The sequence below is a fragment of the Corvus moneduloides genome, chromosome 32, assembly GCF_009650955.1.
Source record: "Corvus moneduloides isolate bCorMon1 chromosome 32, bCorMon1.pri, whole genome shotgun sequence".
NCBI lineage: Eukaryota > Metazoa > Chordata > Aves > Passeriformes > Corvidae > Corvus > Corvus moneduloides.
In genome coordinates, this window is record NC_045507.1 from 545326 (window position 1) to 562909 (window position 17584).

Sequence of the window (17584 nt, forward strand, 5' to 3'; positions counted from 1 at the left end):
CCCCACTCTGTTTCCACTCCCCTAAGGCCAGCGGGACAGGTGGGCTCAGATCCATCTTTATTGGGGCAGAGGAGGGGGGTGGGCGTGGGGGGGGAACCCGAGACGGGGGGGGCTCCATGGGAGACCACCTCAGCTGGTGCGGATCTGGTAATCTGCAAGAGACAGAGAAGAGGTGGGAAGGGGGGACCCGGGCTGGGGGTCCCAAGGAGATTTGGGGGTACTTGGGGAATTCTGGGGCCCCGGGGCGGGGGTCCCGGGGGTCCCGACTCACCCCCGCTCTGGGTGATGTAGCGCACCCACGGCAGCGCCTGGTACCCGCTTTTCTCGATGATCTTCATGTACCGCACCTGGGGGGATGTGGGGAGTTACCCCCACCGGGCACCCCAACAACCCCCCGGGACCCCCATCCTCTCCCCAAACCCTCCGTCCCCCCTCCCAGGGACCCCAAACCCCCCAGAGACCCCACTTCCCTCCACAATCCTGTCCCCAAACCCTCTGGGACCCCCTCCCCCGGCCCCCCCAGGGCACCTGGATGCCCGAGACGGTGAAGTAGGGGATCTCGAAGCGGACGGCGATGGGCGGCCGCCCCTCCTCCTCCTCCTTCTCCACGCTGGGCAGCCCGAAATGGGCGCGCATCAGGTGCTCCTTCCCCCCCTGCGACCCCGCACCGGCACGTGGGGACCCCCGCAGCCACCCCCGAACGGGGGGGACACGGGGGGACAGCCCAGGATGGGGGGACAGCCGAGGATGGGGGGACAAGGAGCGGGGGAGAGCCTGGAAGAGGGGGCAGGGGATGGGGGCCACCCCGGGCTGGGGGGCAGGGGCTGGGGGGCCAGGGGGGGACCCCCGGGCCGGGCCGCTCACTGGGAAGGACTTGATGCTCCAGATGACCACGTTCCGCTCCGGGAGGTACCGCGCTGACCCCACCGTGGTCTTGAATTTGGGGGAGTCGGCATCGCTGGGCACCGGCACTGCGATCTCCACCCCGTTGGCCACTGACTGCTTCTTGAACTGGCCCTTGGCCTGGAGGGGACATGCGGGGGGGTGTCAGGGGCCGGTTGGGGGTCCCTGAGGGATGGGGGGATCCCTGGGCTCACCTTGACCATGATCTCCACCCGACTGTGGGAGAACTTCTCGATGATGGACTCGATCCAGATGAGTGGCTTCACCTGAGGGGGGCACAGGGGTCACCCCTGGCGTCCCCTAACGGGGTCCCACGGGTGTCCCCACCACGCCAGGAGGGGTCCTGGCCACATGGACAGTGGTGCTGGACACATGGAGAGGGGTCCCAGCCCCACAGAGCAGGGTCCCACCCCTCAGACCGTGGCCCCAAACTCCCAGACTGGGTTTCCAGCCTCCAGACAGGGGTTGCAGCCCGGGTCCCCGTCCCCACCTGCGTGTGCAGGCGGTAGGACATGAGCTCAAAGTCGCCGTCGGGGGGGATGAAGGAGATGGTGCGGTCGTTGTCGAAGCGGGACAGACGGACGCACTGGTGGAACTTCACGTCCTCCAGCTCCACCGACTTGTTCTTCCCCCCTGCGAGGGAGCGGGGGGCTCAGGAGGGGCAGCGGGGCCAGGGCTGAGCCCCCCACCTGCGGCACTCACGGCCTGTCAGCTCGAAGAGGACGCGGTCGTTGAGGCCCAGGCGCAGCTCTGGCATTCCCGACAGGAAAACCTTCAGCTTGATGGTGCCCACCACCTCACTCAGCACCACGCTGCCATTGGCGCTCACCTGCGGGCACGGCCTGCCTTGGAACCGGCACCGGCTCCGTCCTCATCGTCAGCCCCATCCTCGTCCCTGCCCTCATTACCAGCCCCGTCACCGTCACCATCCTCGTCCCTGTCACATCCCGATCACCATCCCCATCCTCATCCTTTTCCCACCCCAATCCCCTTCCCTACCCAACCCCAATCCCCATCCCTTTCCCACCCCAAACCCTTTCCCACCCCAATCCCCATCCCTTTCCCACCCCAATCCCCATCCCTTTCCCACCCCAATCCCCATCCCTTTCTCACCCCATTCCCATCCCCATCCCTTTCCCACCCCAGTCCCCCTCCCCACCCAGCCCCACTCCCCGCCGTGCCCCCTCACCAGCAGGTTCACCGACTCGATGACATCGATGAACACCTCGTTCTTCTTGTACCGGATGCCCTCGGAGCGCCAGGACACCGCGTTGGTCACCGTGGTGGGGACACGCGACTTGCCCGTGTCCAGCTTGTTCCCCTCCTGGGTGATGTACCTGAGGCGGAGGGGGTGTGAGGGGGCTCTGGGGGGGTCCCGCTGCCCCCCGGGCCCCTCCCCACACTCACTCCTGCAGGATCTTGCTGTCCGTGGTCTGCGGGAACCCGAAGTCCATCAGCTCGTCCAGCAGCTCGTAGATGATGACGAAGTTGTCGCGGATGCTTTCCTCCTCCAGCTCCTTGAAGTACTCACAGAACACCTGGAGGGGGCACCCAGCGCCTCTGTCACCCCCCCGGGAGGGGACACCCCGGCTTGGGGTGACCCTCACCCCTCGACCCCCGCTGAGATCCCCAGCTCACCTCCACCACCTTATAGAGGAAGGAGAAGACCAAGGAGACGTTCCCGTTCTTCTTCGTGGTGGCCACCACTGCGGGGGGTTAAGGAAAAAGGGGGGCGCCGGGGGGTCCCCGGGGCTGGGGGGGTCCCGGGGTGGGATCCGGGGGTGGTCCCGAAGGATACGGTAAAGGTTGGCGTGCTTGATCCAGAGGAAGTGGACGTGGCCGTGGGTCAGCACGGGGGTGAGGGTCCCCTCCTCCTCCCGCTGCAGCAGGACCCCCATGAAGTGCTCGATCTCCCCCAGCCCCACATCCCCCTTGTAGCTGCGGCTGATCAGCGGCTGTGGGGCGACGGGGAGGGATCAGGAATGGGGACATCCCTCCCAAAGCGCTCACCCCACCTCGGGGTCACGGGGGTCACCGCCACTGACCTTGGCTGACCTTCAAGGGCAGAGGGGACAGCCGGGTGTCCCCCACCCCGGACACCGGGGTGACCCCCGGCAGGCTTTGGGGTGGTCGTGGCGGGGGAGGGGCTCACAAGTGGGACACCCCCATCTCCCAAAATCGGGGTCACGGGGGTCACCGCCACTGACCTCGGCTGACCTCCAAGGCCAGAGGGGACAGACGGGTGTCCCCCGGGGGGGTTTGGGGTGGTGGCGGGGGTCTCACCTTCCCCTTGAGGTCCAGGATGAAGAGGGCGGAGGCGGCCATGGCGCCCGCGCGGCACCGTCACCTCCGGCACCGTCACCTGCCCAGGTGAGCGGCTGCGCCCAGGGGCGCGCGGGGCCTTAAAGGGGACGGTCCCGCCCCACGGCCCCCCCGCGGGGCTCCCACCCCGGCCCTCGGCGGGACCCCCGGGCTCGGCCACTCCACGGGGGCTTCGGCCGCCTCCAGCCCGACCCCACAGTTTTAGAGTGGGGGCGGGCGTGGGGTGGGACCCCCCGAGATGGTTCAAAGGGGGTGGGGGTGGGACCCCTGGGTATCTGGGTGCCCCACCCTGGGGGTCTCTTCACATCACGGGGTCCCCGCAGCCCCTGACTCCCGGATTCCCCACGCTGGGGGTCACTGCACCCCAGACCCCCCGTACATCCCCTCAGGAGGGGTCTCCACACCCCCCCAACTATCACATCCCCACCCCGGGTGGCCCCTGCATCCCCAAACCCCCGGATCCTCCCTCGGGGGGTCCTTGTACCCCCGCGGCCTCCACTCTGGGGGGTCCCCGCATCCCCAGACCCTCTCCGTGGGGGGGTCCCTGTATCCCAGCATCCCCCAATCTGGTGGTACCCAAGCCCCCAGACCCCCAGATCCCCCCTCGGGGAGGTCCCCGTACCCTCAAATTCCCCACCCTGGAGAATTCCCGCACCTCCAGACCCCCGGAGCCCCCCCCCCGCATCCTCCGGTCCCGCCGGAGCCCCGGGCGGGGCGGGACGGCTCCGGGCCCGGCCCTGGGGGCGGGTCGGTGCCGGGGGCCGGGCCCGGAGCCGCCCCGCCCGCAGCCACAGCCCGGGGATACCGGGGTTACCGGCGGGTCCGGGGCTACCGGGGAAGCGGCGGAGGAGCCGCCCAGAGCCGCCGCCATGGACCGAGCCGCGGGCAGGAGGAAACCGAACGGCGATTACGGTACCGGGCATCCGCCCCGCGCCCGCCCGGGGCTCCCCCAAACCCCCGCGTTCGGGCACCGCACTCCCAGGCAGCCCCCGGGGCTGCGACCCCCGGGGCTGGGAACTCCCAGATTTTGGGCACCCTCAGCGTTTTGGGGACCCCTCGGCTCGGGGCCCTGCGGGTTTAGGGACCCATGGGCATGGGGAGCCCCCGGTGTGGGGACCCGCAGCGGTTTTAGACCCCCCGGCTTGGGGATCCCCCGGGGTGAGAACCCCCCAGGTTTGAGGACACCCAGGTTCAGGGACCCCCGCGTTGGGGACCCCGCGTTGGGGACCCTCGCGTTGGGGACCCCCTGTCCAGCCCCGGGACGCTCCCAAGGGGGCTGCAGGGGCGGGGGTCTCGCGTGTTTTGGGGGGCTCCTGGGGAGGCTACGGGCTGTGTCGGGGGGTCGGGGTCGGGCCGGGGCCGCTGCCCCCTCCGGGGGGTCCCGGGAGGTGTGGGGGTGTCCCCGGTCTCCGGCACGGGAGGGAGGGACACGGGAGGCAGCGCCGGGACCCCTCCCCGGGGACCCGCGGCCTCCGGAGCCCCCAAGCCGCGGGGCCGGGGCGGGACCCTCCGCGTCCCCCCGTTTTCTCCGGGCGGGGGTTCCCCCCGGCCCGGCCTTTGTTCCCTTCGCGCGGGGGGGGGGACCCGCAGCCCTGACATCACCGGCGGCCTATGGGCGCCGGGATCCCGCCGCTGCTCCCGGTGATTTATTTACCCAAACGGAACCGGGGCGGAGATGGCACCGGCGTCACCGGGCGGCAGTGGGGGGGGTGGGGGGGGTGGTGGAAGGGGCACCGCCCGCGAGCCCTTTCCCGGCTGGACCAGGACATTTCCCGCCCGTTCCCAACCTTTGGACTCGGTTTGGCGGGGCAGGACCGCGCCCCGGTGCTTCTCGGTACCGGAGCCGGAGCTCCTCGGTGCCCCCCGGGGCCGGAGTTCCCCCGAGTTCCCTCCGGTGCCGGAGCCCGCTGCCCCCGGTTCCCCGCCGTGTCCTCCGGTGCACCGCGAAGCCAGTGCTCTCCGGGGCGGGGTTCGGGCCACGTTCGTGCCCCGGAGGGCGGATTTCGGGGAAGGGCTTGATTTTTGGGGAGGCGGGGTCATCTCAGCCCAGCCCAGCCCAGCCCAGCCCGGCCCGGTGCGGACGAGGACGAGGACGGGGACGGGGACGGCGTCGGCGTCGGGTCCGGGCGCTCGGCGGGATGGGGGGCCACGGGGACAACTACTACGGCAAGCACGGTAACGGGGTTGGGGGGCTCGGGGGCACCTTTGGGGGTTCGGAAGCGCGGCGGGGGCTCGGGGGGGACCTTTGGGGTTCGCCCGGGCTCGGGGGCCCCGTCCGGGGCTCCCCGCGAGTCGGGGGCAGTGCCCGCCGCAGGTTGGGGGCACTTTTGGGGGTTTCCTGCGGGTCGGGGCCCCGCGGTGCGGCGCAGAAGGAGTCGAGCGGCCGCAGGGAAAGGCGGAAAAACAAACCCGAAATGGGCGGAAAACGGGGCAGTAAAAGGCGAAGCAAAACGAAAGCAAAAGCGGCCGCGCCCCGGACGAGAGGGCGCCGCGGTTTTAGGGGGCTGGGGAAGGGTGCCCGGTTTTGGGGGAGGGGGGCTGAGGAGACCCCGGTTTTGGGGCCGCCCTCCCCGGCAGCCGCAGAACCGGCCCGACGGCCGCGGTCGGAGCCAGCGGCGGGACAAACCAGCTCCGGCGGTTCTGGGGCGTCACCGCGGCGCCGGCACCGCCGGGATCGGCTGCCCGGGGGTCCCGGGATGGCTCCCGGTTCTGACCCGCCCCCCCCACCGGCCGCTGTTTAGGGGGGTTTGGAGAAGAGGGATCGGCGCCCGGGAAGGGGAGAGAACTCCAGAACGCCCCAAAATATCCCAAAGCAGACGTGTCCCCCCAAAAAGGACTTGTCCCTGCCGCGGGGCTGCTCCGAGCCCCACCAAAATCCACCCCAAGTCCCCGGCCCCCCCCTGCTCCGGGCGCTTCCACGCTGGCTCAATTCCCACCCTAAAAATAAAGCGGAGCAGCGGGACGGCGCCGGGAGGCCGCGGCGGGGGCCGGGGCTGCTCCGGGGCTCCCCGGGACCTCCCGGTGACCCCCCGGTGATCCCCCCACCCCGGTATCGCCGCCGCCAGCCCCGCTCCGCCCCCGCAGCTCTTTGGTGCTTCCGTGGGATTTCGGGTCCCTCCTGGTATCGCTCCGGGACATTTTTGGGCAGAGCCACTGGTGGAAAGGAGTTTTCCAAGGGAGTCGTTGTTCCCAGGCCCAGGAGGTGGATCCGCAGCAGGGAAAGGGCATCTGAAGATGTTTTTTCCTCCCGATTCCGCTCATCCCGAGGATTTCATTGGAAGCGTTCGGCTCCCTCTGCTCTGCTCGCTGCGTGCTGTGGGGCGAGGAGGATGAGGAGTACCTTCCTCCCATCCCAGCCGTTCCCCATTCCCACTCCTCTTCCTCTCCGCAGGAACGCCACAGAAGTATGACCCGACTTTCAAAGGTCCCATCTATGACAGGTGAGCAGAGCCCCCCAGGGTCCCCAGGGTCCCCAAATCTGTTGTCTCAAATCCATGGTCCCCCAATTCCTGTCCCTGCTGGCAGGGGCTGCACTGACATCATCTGCTGCGTCCTGCTCGTGGTGGCCATCGTGGGCTATGTGGTGGTCGGTGTCGTGGGTACGTCCCAGGGCTCAGGGGGGTCCCGCTCGTCTGAAGGGGCTGGGCGGGGCCCTGTGGGGTCTGGGGGCTGCAGGGGGGGCTGACTGCAGCTTCATCATCCTGTGCCCCCCAGCCTGGACCCACGGGGACCCCCGGAAGGTGATCCACCCCACGGACAGCCGCGGGCAGTTCTGCGGGCAGCAGGGGACCCCCAACGAGTGAGTGCCGGACGCGCCGCCGGAGAGACCCCGAATTCCTCGGGGGGTGTGGCTGGGGTTTCCCCAAACTGGGCGGTTTTGGTTTGTTTTGCAGGAAAAAACCTTTCCTTTTTTACTTTGACATCGTCAAGTGCGCGAGCCCGCTGGTGCTGCTGGAATTCCAGTGCCCGACCACGCAGGTACGGCCCGGCCCTTCCGGCCCGCGGTGTTCCCCGGCTTCCCCATGGAATGCCGGCCATCACCTGCAGCCCCCCGGTGTCCCCCTCCCCTCCAGATCTGCGTCAGCAAATGCCCTGACCGGTACATGACATACATGACCGCCTACGGAAATCCCACCTCGCTGCAATATTACCGGGATTTCTGCACCCCCGAGTTCGGGAACTCACAGAAGGTGGGTTGTGGGGTCGGCGTTCCCGTGCCGTGGGGTGATTCCTGCCCAGAGCGCTGACGTCCGGCTCGTTGTCCCCATCCAGGGTCCCATCGAGGTGCTGAAGGACAAGGAGTGTCCGGCCATGCTCATTCCCAGCACCCCACGTACGTCCACTATTAGCGAGGAGCTCGTTAGCGATTTGCTGGCTTCCATTGGGATTTTTCGGAGGCTGTTTGGGGGTTCTGGGGGTCCGGGGAGGGGCTTGGGCAAGTTTTCCCAGCTGAGCCGCCCCCTCCTCTGTCTCTCCAGTGGCACGGAGGTGCTTCCCGGCCATCCAGGCCAAGAAGGGCGTCATCATGGTGGGCAACGAGACCACCTACGACGATGGCCGCGGGCACCGCAGGAACGTCACCGAGCTGCTGGAAGGGGCCAAGTGAGTCCCGGACCAATGCCCCTCGTTAAGAGCTGCCTTGTTAGTGTTGCTTTAGAAATCCTGCACCAAAACGTCAGGAACAGGAGCAGAGGGCGGCAAAGGAGGCGCAGTGAGGGCAGCTCCAGGGAATTTGCCGTGCGCAGTTGTTGAATTTTCTTGTTTTTGGGGTCTCTCCCGGCTCCCTCTCCATCGGTGTTTCCCGTCTCCTTGCAGAAAAGCCAACGTGGTGCTGGAGACCCGGCAGCTGGCCATGAAGATCTTCGAGGATTACACGGTGTCCTGGTACTGGATCATCATGTGAGCACGGGGCAGAACTCGGGGATTCCCAGTATTTTACCATTCCCGCCCTGGATTTCCCACAGTTTCCATCATCAAAGCATGAGCAGTGACATCACTCCCGTCCCACTCGCGCTCCGTCTGCGCCGCGGTTCCCGCACCTGGGGGATGCCGGGGCGCGTTGGGAGGGTGGTCACATATGGGTGTCTTCCTCCTGCAGAGGCCTCGTCATCGCTATGGTAGCCAGCCTGATCTTCATCGTGCTGCTGCGCTTCCTGGCCGGGATCATGGTCTGGGTGATGATCGTGATGGTGATCCTGGTGCTGGGATACGGTGAGCAGGGGCTGGGAGCCTCTCCCTGGCTTTTCCCCATTTCCCTCTCCCTATTTCCAGTGTGATTTGCCCTTCAGAAGCTCACGCGCCGCATCCTTCTGGGCATCTCCTCCCCGGCTGGCATCCGTGCAGAAAGGACAATTTTCTGCTTTTTGCCACAGGAATCTTCCACTGTTACATGGAATACGCCAAGCTGAAAGGGGAAGCGGGGTCGGACGTGTCCCTGACGGATCTGGGCTTCCAGACTGACCTCCGTGTCTACCTCCACCTGCGGCAGACGTGGCTGGCGTTCCGTGAGTGCCCATCCTCCTCGGGAATTGGGGTGGGACCTGGGACAGGGCATGGGAAGGGGGGGTCACAGCAGGTTTTGGGGAAGCTCCCATGTGAAGGAGGGACTTTGCTGGGTGCCCAGCCACGGGGCAGTGCTGGACATTCCCGGGAGGAGCGTTCCGTGCCGTGGGGGATTCCCAGGGAAGGCGAAGGTGGCCCTCACGCTGCCCGGGGCTCCCCTTCCCCTGCCAGTGATCATCCTGTGCGTGCTGGAGCTGGTGATCGTGCTGCTGCTCATCTTCCTGCGCAAGAGGATCCTCATCGCCATTGCGCTCATCAAGGAGGCCAGCAGGTCTGGCTGTCCCCGTCCCCACGGCCGCTGTCACCCATCGCTCCGGGGTTTAACTGGGGTTTTGCCAGGGTTTAACCAGGGTTTAACTGGGGTTTGACCATCTTCTCGCAGGGCCATTGGTCACGTCATGTCGTCGCTGCTGTTCCCCTTGTGCACCTTCTTCCTGCTGTGCCTCTGCATCGCCTACTGGGCCAGCACTGCAGTGTATCCTTTCCTCTTCCTCCTCCCTGCATCCCTGTTCCCCAGAAGTCCAAGGTCTCCCCAGGCATGGAATATGATCTGCTTGCAGATCCACCTTAAATATCTGAGGTTTAACCCAAAGCAAACCCTGGGGAGGAAGAGCGGCGGCGGGAGCCTGGGGAGAGTGGAGCAGAGCCTGGTGTGGATATGGGATTGGGTTTGGAGAACGGCTTCTCCTTAACAGTGACCCGCAGCTTCCTGTCTACCTCCAACGAGGCTGTTTACAAGGTGTTCAATGAGTCCACGTGCCCCTTCTCTGGGCAGACCTGCAATCCCGAGGTGAGGACCTCAGGAAACTCAAAACCTGTCAGAGACAAGAATCTTTATTGCCTGAGAAATTCCTGGAGTCCTCTTCCCAGTGGAATTCCACCTTTCTGAGCTGGGGTGCATTGGACTGTTCATTCCTTTTGAGCTGTCGCTGCCCTGAGCAGAGTTTGGTCTGAGCTTCTGGACAATTGAATGGGATAATGAGGTCTGTGACCATGGGGGTCGCTCTGGCTTGACCGGCGGTGTCCTGTGTTCTCTCCAGACCTTCAACACCAGCAACGTCACCAAGCTGTGCCCTGATGCCCAGTGCCTCTTCGCGTTCTATGGTGGCGAGACGGCCTATCACAAGTACCTCATCGTGCTCCAGTTCTTCAATGTCTTCATGTTCTTCTGGCTCGCCAACTTCGTCATCGCGCTGGGCCAGGTGACGCTGGCGGGCGCCTTCGCCTCCTACTACTGGGCCTTCAAGAAGCCCGACGACATGCCGGCCTTCCCGCTCTTCTCCGCCTTCGGCCGCGCGCTCCGGTGTGTCCATCCCCGCGAGGGTGGCCGGGAGCTCCAGGAGGTTGTGCCCTTCTAACCAGGGCTGTCCATCCCTAGGTACCACACCGGCTCGCTGGCCTTCGGCTCGCTAGTCCTGGCCATTGTCCAGGTCATTAGGGTCACACTGGAGTACCTGGACCACCGGCTGAAAGGTACCAGGGTTGGGGTGGGAATGGGGAGATGAGTGGGGTTGGCTGTTGCCGCATCCCTCGGTGCCGGAGCTCAGGGCTAAAGTCCAGGGGAATCAATCCGGTATTTCAGGCGAGAATCAGGATTTTCCTTTTAGAATCCCGTAGCTGCCTCTTTCTCCAAGAAAGAAAATAATTCCTCCCTGGGAGGCAGTGAGGATGGAATTCCCAGTGGAGCTGTGGCTACCCCATCCCTGGGAGTGTCCAGGCCAGGCTGGACGGGGCTTGGAGCAACCTGGGACAGTGGAAGGTGCCCCTGCCCCTGGTGGGGGATGGAATGGGATGAGCTGCGAGGCCCCTTCCAACCCAAGCCATTCCGTGATTCTGTGAAGTGTTTCCCCGGGCAGGAGCCAAGAGACGTGCCGTGGCTGCGGGCTCAGCCAGCCCGTGCCGGTGCCAGGGAGTTCTGTGCCGTGCAGCCGTTCATCGGGAAATGTCAACAGTGCGTGGGGGCGTGGGAAGAGCAGTCTGGGCCCCAGCAGGGCTAAGAACAGGGCCTGGGGGGACGCTGCGGCAACAAGGTCTCACCAGGGACCTTGGAGTTGCTGCTGGAAGATCCGGCCCCTCTGGCTTTTGCACTGACCCCTCTCCCTGCACCCTCCAGCTGCCGAGAACAAGTTTGCCAAGTTCCTCCTGAGCTGCCTCAAGTGCTGCTTCTGGTGCCTGGAAAAGTTCATCAAGTTCCTCAACAGGAATGCCTACATCATGGTGAGAGTCGTCCAAAACCAATGCTCTCGAAGGGCTGGGGCTGCCATGGGGATGGCTCGGAGATTTCCCTGGGAATTGTGTCTCCCGACGCCACAGGAACACAGAGCTTTGCGGTGTTTTCCAGCTATTCAGCTGGAAAACCTTGCCCTCAGCCATATCCTGGTGGCTTTGGGGAGGACCCTGTGTGGGTGGAGGTGTTCAGCTCCGGGTCCCTGTGATGCCTGACCCGGCAGTGGATGAGGAAGCGCTTCCAGGGTGGGATTTGCACCCTCCCCTGGGTAGTGGACTCAGTGCAGCCCCGTTTCTCTCTCCTCTGCCTGGTTTTTCCGCTCCAGATCGCCGTCTATGGCACCAACTTCTGCACCTCGGCCCGGAATGCGTTCTTCCTGCTGATGAGGAACATCATCCGGTGAGATCCTTGGGGAATCACCCCAGACCAGGCTCCCCGTTCCCGGGCTTCCGCTTGCCTTGGCTTCTTCTGTCGGAACTCGGGGCAGGGAGCGGATGCAGAGGCTCATCCCTCTCTTGTCTCCAGGGTGGCCGTGTTAGATAAAGTCACGGATTTCCTCTTCTTCCTTGGGAAGCTCCTCATTGTGGGAAGCGTGGGTAAGTGCTGGGTTCTGGAAGTTTCTCCTCAGGGCATCCGGCTGCCGCCATTGGTTGTGCTGTACCAAAAGCTCCGCTCAAGTCACCCCTCCCGTGAAGCTGCTCCTTTCCATCCCCTTTTCCATCTGCCCACCCATCCCAGAGCCATGTCCATCCCTTGCTTTCCCAGGAATCCTCGCCTTCTTCTTCTTCACCCAGCGGATAAAGCTGGTCCAGGACACGGCGCCGTCACTGAATTACTACTGGGTCCCGATTCTGGTGAGCTGCCTCTCTCTTTGGGGTGACTTTGGAGGGAGAGGACAGAGCTGCCCCACACAAACCCCATCCCACACCCGGTGCCTCAAGGACCTTCTTTGTCGGGGGTGTTTTCCCGGTCGCTGGTGCAATGAGCCCTTTGTTGGTTGCTGCTGGCGCCGTGCCCGCCTGCGCTGCCCACTTTGGCCTCCGTCCAGTGGTGCCTGAGGCCTTTTGTCCCCACTCGGGCTGCTCCGAACAGTCCTGCCCTGTTCACTTCTCCTCCCTCCCCTGGGGAATGTGGGATTCAGCACTTTCCTCCTCCTCCTGCTGCTCCTGGCCGGGGCTCCGGGCTTTCTGCCAGCCGTGGCATTGGTGCGTGGTGTCTCTTCCAGACAGTGATCGTGGGCTCCTACCTCATTGCCCACGGGTTCTTCAGCGTGTACGGCATGTGCGTGGACACCCTCTTCCTCTGCTTCTGTGAGTATCAGCAAAAACCCCCTCTCCCATCAGGCTGACCCCCAGAGTGTCCAGTTTGGGGGTTTGCTCCCAATCCCGCGGTCCCTCTGTGTGGCTTTCTGCCGGTTTTTCCTTTCCTAGCTCCTCGCCTGCGTTCTCACCTGCTCTCCCCTGCCTGCTCCAGCGGAGACCCCCAGCCTGTCCGTGGGCTCTTGCATCTCTCCCTCTGTTTTGGTGCTTTGGGCTTGGTGGAATTAACCACAACTAACCTAAATTTCCCTTTTTTTTCCTCCCTCTTTTCCTTCTTTTCTACCCCTTCCATGTCTCTGGTCACACATTCTCCATCCTCCACCTCCGCCCTGTCTCTCCCCGGCTCTTCCTCTGCTTTTTGCTCTTCCCCTTCACGGCTGCTTCTTCCCGGGGCTGGAAAAGGTGAAGATCTGGAGAGAAACGATGGATCTCCGGAGAGGCCTTACTACATGTCCCCCGAGCTCAGCGAGATCCTGCTGAAGGGGCACCTAGAACCTTCCAAAAGCGCCGATAGCCAAGGCTAGGGCCCGGTGCTGGGCAGAGGCCACAGGACCCTCCCGGCCCCCTGACCCCAGCAGCGACTCCCACGGTGCCGCTCTGTGCCCTGGAAGTCCTTCGAGGGTGGTGGGTGCCGACCCTCAGCGCCCGGTGGTGTCCAGTCTACCTTCCTACCCAAAAATCTGTGTTCCTGCTTTGAAACAACCCACCCGGAGTCAGTTGGGGGTCCCGGTAGTGCCCAGCGAGGAGCGCGGTGCCCAGAGATCATCGTGGTTTTGACGCAGAGATCTTTGTTCTGGAGGGAGAGCTGGCATGGCCGGCACGAGGGATCCCATGTGGAGGGACAGCGTTTGTGGGATGGGCCGAGTGGGTTCCGCCGCCCTAAACTGGTCTCTGGGCATTTCCTCTGAGTCTGCTCCAGCTGAGAGCAGCGAAACTTTCCTTGCCCCTTTCCTCGACTTTTTCCTTGTCCTTTTCTCACCTCTTTCCTGGTAATTTCCTCACCCCTTTCCTCACCCAGTCTCTATGCAAACCACAAAATTATGGAGGATTCCGGGCGAGGTTGCAGAGCTTTGGCTTCACACCCACTGCTTTAGCCCAGCTTGTCCGTCTCCTGTCCCAGCCATGCTCCAGGGCAGGAGGCGTCACCGGTGGCCACTGGGACTCGAGGGTTTCACTCCAGGCACGGGGGGCTTGGAATTTCTCCTCCAGATAGCCCAGAAATGACCAAGATTTAAAAAAAACAGCTCTTGTGGCTCAGCCATGGCTCCCAGCCAGACCCTCCCAGGACAAAGCCACGGTGTTGACACTCCCATTTCCATCCCAAAAGGATCCAAATCCCTCTCCAAACACCCCCGGGCGCTTCGAGCCTGAGGCTTTGTGGCTTTGTTTGGTTTTGGGGTGGTGTTCTTCCACTGCTGGGAAGGCTGGGATTTTCCGACTGCTTGGCACATCAGGATTGCTCCTCTTGGTGAGGGTGTCGGGCAAATCCTGAGGGGAATCCAGAGCTGTTGGGAAGAGCTGAGGGGTCCCCCCTGCCCTCAGCTCTGTTCAACTTCCCCCCTCTCCCCCCCCCGAGAAACAAAACACCCAAATTTCTGCTTTCTTCTCAATCCCCGTGGGCCATTCTGTGACAGAGGGAGAAACCCCCATTCCACGATGAGCGCAGAGACTTGATTTAATCTGGGATCCTTGTTAGAGGGTCGCAGGAGCCTCTGTCACACCGACCCCTGTATCTGCCCCCGCCACGGGGCCGGGGATTTCTCTTTGCAGTGGAAGACCTGGAGCGCAACGACGGCTCTGCGGAAAAGCCCTACTTCATGTCCCAGAACCTGAGGAAGCTGCTCAAGAAGACCAACAAAGGCCAGCCCGACGCGTAGCGCCGCGCCCGGAGACCACCTGGCACCGCCTGTCCCTCGTGGAATTCGCCTCTATGGACCTTGGACCACCCCTCCTCCCCCCCGGCAGCGTGGGGGGACCGGTAAAACGCAGACTGTTGATGATTCGGCCTTAAATCCTCGCGTTGGTGATGGTGACGAGCTTGTCACCACTAATGAGCCGCAGGGCCCATGCCAGCCCCACTCCTGGGCTGTGGCAGGGCCAAAATCCCAATTCCTGGGGGTCAGCGGCTCCAAAGTGAGTTGAACTGGGTTTGATCCCAGTTTGATCCCAGTAAATCCTTCTGCGGCCGGCGTTTCCTCGGCGTCTGGGGGGATCCGGGCGGATGTGGGCACAGAGGGGACGCGCGAATGAGCCGGGAGGTTCAGGCAGCTCCTCCTGGGGTGTTTTCACTGTGGCCCCCCTAAATACTGAATTAGGGTTGTTCATTCCTGCCCGGAGAGCTGGAATCGCTTCCCATCCCTTGCTGCCCTTTGGCGATACCCGAGGGCCCTGCTTTGGGCCCTAATTAATGAATTCTTTTAGGAATAAGCTAATTAGTGCTTCTGTAGCCACTGCAGGGGTGAAGGTGGAGGGGAACGAGGGGGCCACGAGCAGAATTCGGGGCTTGAGGCTCTGCCCAGTTCTTGCACCTCTTGAGGACTGGCAGCTTCCGCAGATTCCTCCCCAAAATCTGCATCCGGTCCCCAAAACTTGTCAGTTTAGGGCAAACCCTTCCCCAGCTTCCCAAACGCTTCACCTGCATAAGGGGTTTTGGGACACCCCCCTCTGGAGCACGCGGAGGGGGCAAGGATGGGCCTGGGGGGGGGTTTGGGTTCATTCCGGGTGATTTTAGCAAAGCCAGTGGCAGCCAACACCTCGCAGCTCCAGGCAGGAGAGGAAAGAGGGCTTTTTTTTTGAGCTGAAAAGGGGTCAATTAACTCTAAAATATAACTGAGTAACTTAAAACCCAAAATGTAACAGAGTTAACCCCTCCTGAGACCCAGTGGAGCGACAGGAGCAGAGCCACTGCCAGCAGCTGGGCGTTTTTGGGGCTCATTTGTTAAAAAAGGACTTAAACGCTCTGAGGCTTTGGGGGACAATTCCCAGCTCCCAGAGGCTGGGGGGGGTCCCACCTTCCCCTCTCCCAGTGGTCACCTGGCTCTCAGAACTGGTGCTGAGGGATCCCTTTGGCTGCTTTTTATCCCTGTTCCCCTGCCACCTTTAGGTTTTGTATCATCCAGGGTATTTTCTATGGAATTATCCAATGCTTTGGGGGCTTTTGTATATTTTGCTTTCCCAGGATGTTTTCAGTTGTTGTTATTTGGAGCTTTTACAGTGAATTTTTGGGGGCAGGTTTTGGTTTCTCTGACACCGCCGGGCAGAGCTTCCCTAGCTGGAATCAAACACTGTCATTTCCCTAATTTTTTTTTTTTTTTTTTTTAATTCCCTAAATTTTCCCTTTCCCCCCTCGTTTTTCAGTATGGCTGATCAGTGGACAGAGGAGTGGAAGGGAAAATTGAAGCCATAAAAATGAAGGAAAAGGTGAAACTAGAAAGGTGAAGGGAAAGAGAAAAATGAAGGGAAAAGTAAAAACAAAGCTAAAAAAGTAAGAGTAAAGCTCAACAGATAAGGTCAAATGAAGCTAAAAAGAGGCAAATCCTCTCTATTTGGGATAAGTGGGAATAATTCAGGGAATAATGACCAGACCCTGTTCCACTTACAGCCATTCCAGCACCTCCAGCGCGTGTCCTGCAGCTCCTGATGCTGGTTCTGGATTAATTCAGTTTTTCCCCTCCCTGTGCAGGTTTCGGGGTGGTTTTGGTTTAATTTCTGCTCAGAATGTTTGTGTTGGGGGCGAATTCCCTCGCACTCCTCGATTTTCAGCTGTTTTCCTCCTAAATCCTGACCCTTTGGGTGTGGGAACGCCAGGGAAAGCAGCAGAGGAGTGGCAGGAACTGGGTTTATTTGCTCAAAAAGGCAAAAAACAGCAGGAATTTGGAAGGCTGGAAGGAAAAGTGGTGAAGGAGAAAAGAAATTTGGGAAAATGTGTTCTTGGGGAAGCCGGGCTGGCTTGGCTGCCTCTCAGCAACACAGGATTTGAGGAGAATTAAGGGGTTTTATTCCCAATAAGCCCAAGCGGCTTTTTAGAGGTGAAAACTGACTGTGATGGGGAGCAGTGAGGGAAATATTCCTGTAAATTAGGCTTTTTTTGGGAAAACTCAGAGTGAGAGACGCTGTCTGGGGGAATTTGGTGTCCGGAAAAGCTTCACTCCAAGACTGGGTTCCTTCTTCCAGGCAAAGCTCCGTGTTCAAGGCATTAAATTATGGAATTTAGGAATAATGGCGCTTTTTTCCCTGTCTAGAACTGCGGCTTCTGTCCCAACAAACCGGATTGTTCTGTGGGCAAAGGAAAAAACCCCAAATCCTAAAAAATGCTAAAACCTGCAGGGCTGATGTTTTACACAAAAATGCTCGTTTTTCATGTGTTTCTGAGGCATTAACGGTGCTGTGACGCTCCGGAGTCTCTGTGCGCTTCCGTCGGCGTCAGCGTCGTGACCAACAATAAAAAAGTGCCTGTTTGGACCTCGTTCTGTCATGTCCATCCCTCTGACATCCCTCTCTCACACCAATTCTGCTGCATTTCACCCCAAAACGGCCCTTCCAGTGCTCACTCAGCTGTTTTCAAACTCAGGGGGTCACTGATTTTGGGGAGTTTTGGCTGAATATGAGGAATTTTCCAACAATCCCTGAGCCGCAGAGGCTCTGGGAGGGGATGATTAAGGAGCAAAGTGCTCCTTCAGACACTTATTTAATGTCGTTTCCCTGGTCATCAAAAGCAAAAGGTGTTTCTGTGGTCAAATGCCTCCAAAAATGCATCTTTGAGGTTGTTCCCCTCAAAAATTTAATGGTTTTGAGGTCAAGCCACTGAAAAAAACCCATTTTTGAGGTCAAACCCCTTCAGTAAAGGTGGTTTTGAGGTCAAACCCCCTCAAAATAAAGCGGTTTTGAGGTCAACCCCCTCCAAAAAAGGTGATTTTGAGGATGTTCCCCTCGTAGAAAGGCGATTTTGACATCAAACCCCTCCAAAAAAAGGCACTTTGAGGTCAAACCTTTTCATTCCTTGTCAGAGAAGGATGTTCCCGGTGGAACGCTGGCTGGGCTCAGGTGCTTCGGGGGGTCGCGCGGACGTGTCCCCTCAGGAGGATCCTCTCAGGGCCTCGCTCCCCTCACAGGGGTCCCCTCAGCCCGCGCCCCCCCGGCCCGTTCCCGCCACCGCTCTCGGCCCCGCCCCCTTCGCGCCACCCTCCCTCCTCCCTCTCCCATTGGCCTCACGCTTTGTCCATCACCTCGTGCCTTGCTAAACCATTGGTCC

The 17584-nt window shown here is 61.8% G+C and overlaps 2 protein-coding genes across 5 annotated transcripts; one reads left to right on the forward strand and one right to left on the reverse strand.

The window, feature by feature from the left end:
- Positions 1–40: 40 nt before the first annotated feature.
- AP1M2 (adaptor related protein complex 1 subunit mu 2) lies at positions 41–3896 on the reverse strand. Its single transcript, XM_032094587.1, has 13 exons — positions 3881–3896; positions 3187–3281; positions 2702–2858; positions 2542–2609; positions 2311–2441; positions 2093–2240; positions 1606–1732; positions 1394–1536; positions 1098–1169; positions 865–1023; positions 529–654; positions 272–347; positions 41–152 (listed from the first exon to the last, which is right to left on the reverse strand). Exons 2-13 carry the CDS (start codon positions 3226–3228, stop codon positions 130–132), a joined length of 1272 nt encoding a protein of 423 aa, XP_031950478.1. The 5' UTR covers positions 3229–3281; positions 3881–3896; the 3' UTR covers positions 41–129.
- A 128-nt stretch (positions 3897–4024) lies between these two features.
- SLC44A2 (solute carrier family 44 member 2) lies at positions 4025–16794 on the forward strand. Of its 4 annotated transcripts, none has more exons than XM_032094514.1 (22): positions 4025–4137; positions 6617–6665; positions 6751–6824; positions 6940–7024; positions 7119–7203; positions 7299–7415; positions 7498–7558; positions 7704–7827; positions 8041–8124; positions 8324–8436; positions 8598–8729; positions 8959–9058; positions 9170–9262; positions 9493–9577; positions 9828–10090; positions 10166–10260; positions 10901–11004; positions 11340–11413; positions 11540–11610; positions 11780–11868; positions 12240–12324; positions 12736–14196. In XM_032094514.1, exons 1-22 carry the CDS (start codon positions 4095–4097, stop codon positions 12855–12857), a joined length of 2148 nt encoding a protein of 715 aa, XP_031950405.1. In that variant the 5' UTR covers positions 4025–4094; the 3' UTR covers positions 12858–14196. The 4 variants fall into 4 exon arrangements, with proteins under 4 accessions (XP_031950405.1, XP_031950407.1, XP_031950406.1 ...); XM_032094516.1 differs by having other exon boundaries at positions 4027–4137; positions 14104–16794; XM_032094515.1 differs by lacking the exon at positions 4025–4137 and adding an exon at positions 5063–5400.
- Positions 16795–17584: the final 790 nt, after the last annotated feature.

Coding starts and splice junctions, on each gene's coding strand:
- AP1M2 (XM_032094587.1), bottom strand. CDS start 3,228: ATGGCCGCCTCCGCCCTCTTCATCCTGGACCTCAAGGGGAAG. Junction 2,442..2,541: donor TCCTCTATAAGGTGGTGGAG/GTGAGCTGGGGA, acceptor TGCCCCCTCCAG/GTGTTCTGTGAGTACTTCAA. Junction 1,170..1,393: donor CCTACCGCCTGCACACGCAG/GTGGGGACGGGG, acceptor TGCCCCCCTCAG/GTGAAGCCACTCATCTGGAT.
- SLC44A2 (XM_032094514.1), top strand. CDS start 4,095: ATGGACCGAGCCGCGGGCAGGAGGAAACCGAACGGCGATTACG. Junction 7,204..7,298: donor TCCAGTGCCCGACCACGCAG/GTACGGCCCGGC, acceptor CCTCCCCTCCAG/ATCTGCGTCAGCAAATGCCC. Junction 11,414..11,539: donor CTGATGAGGAACATCATCCG/GTGAGATCCTTG, acceptor TCTTGTCTCCAG/GGTGGCCGTGTTAGATAAAG.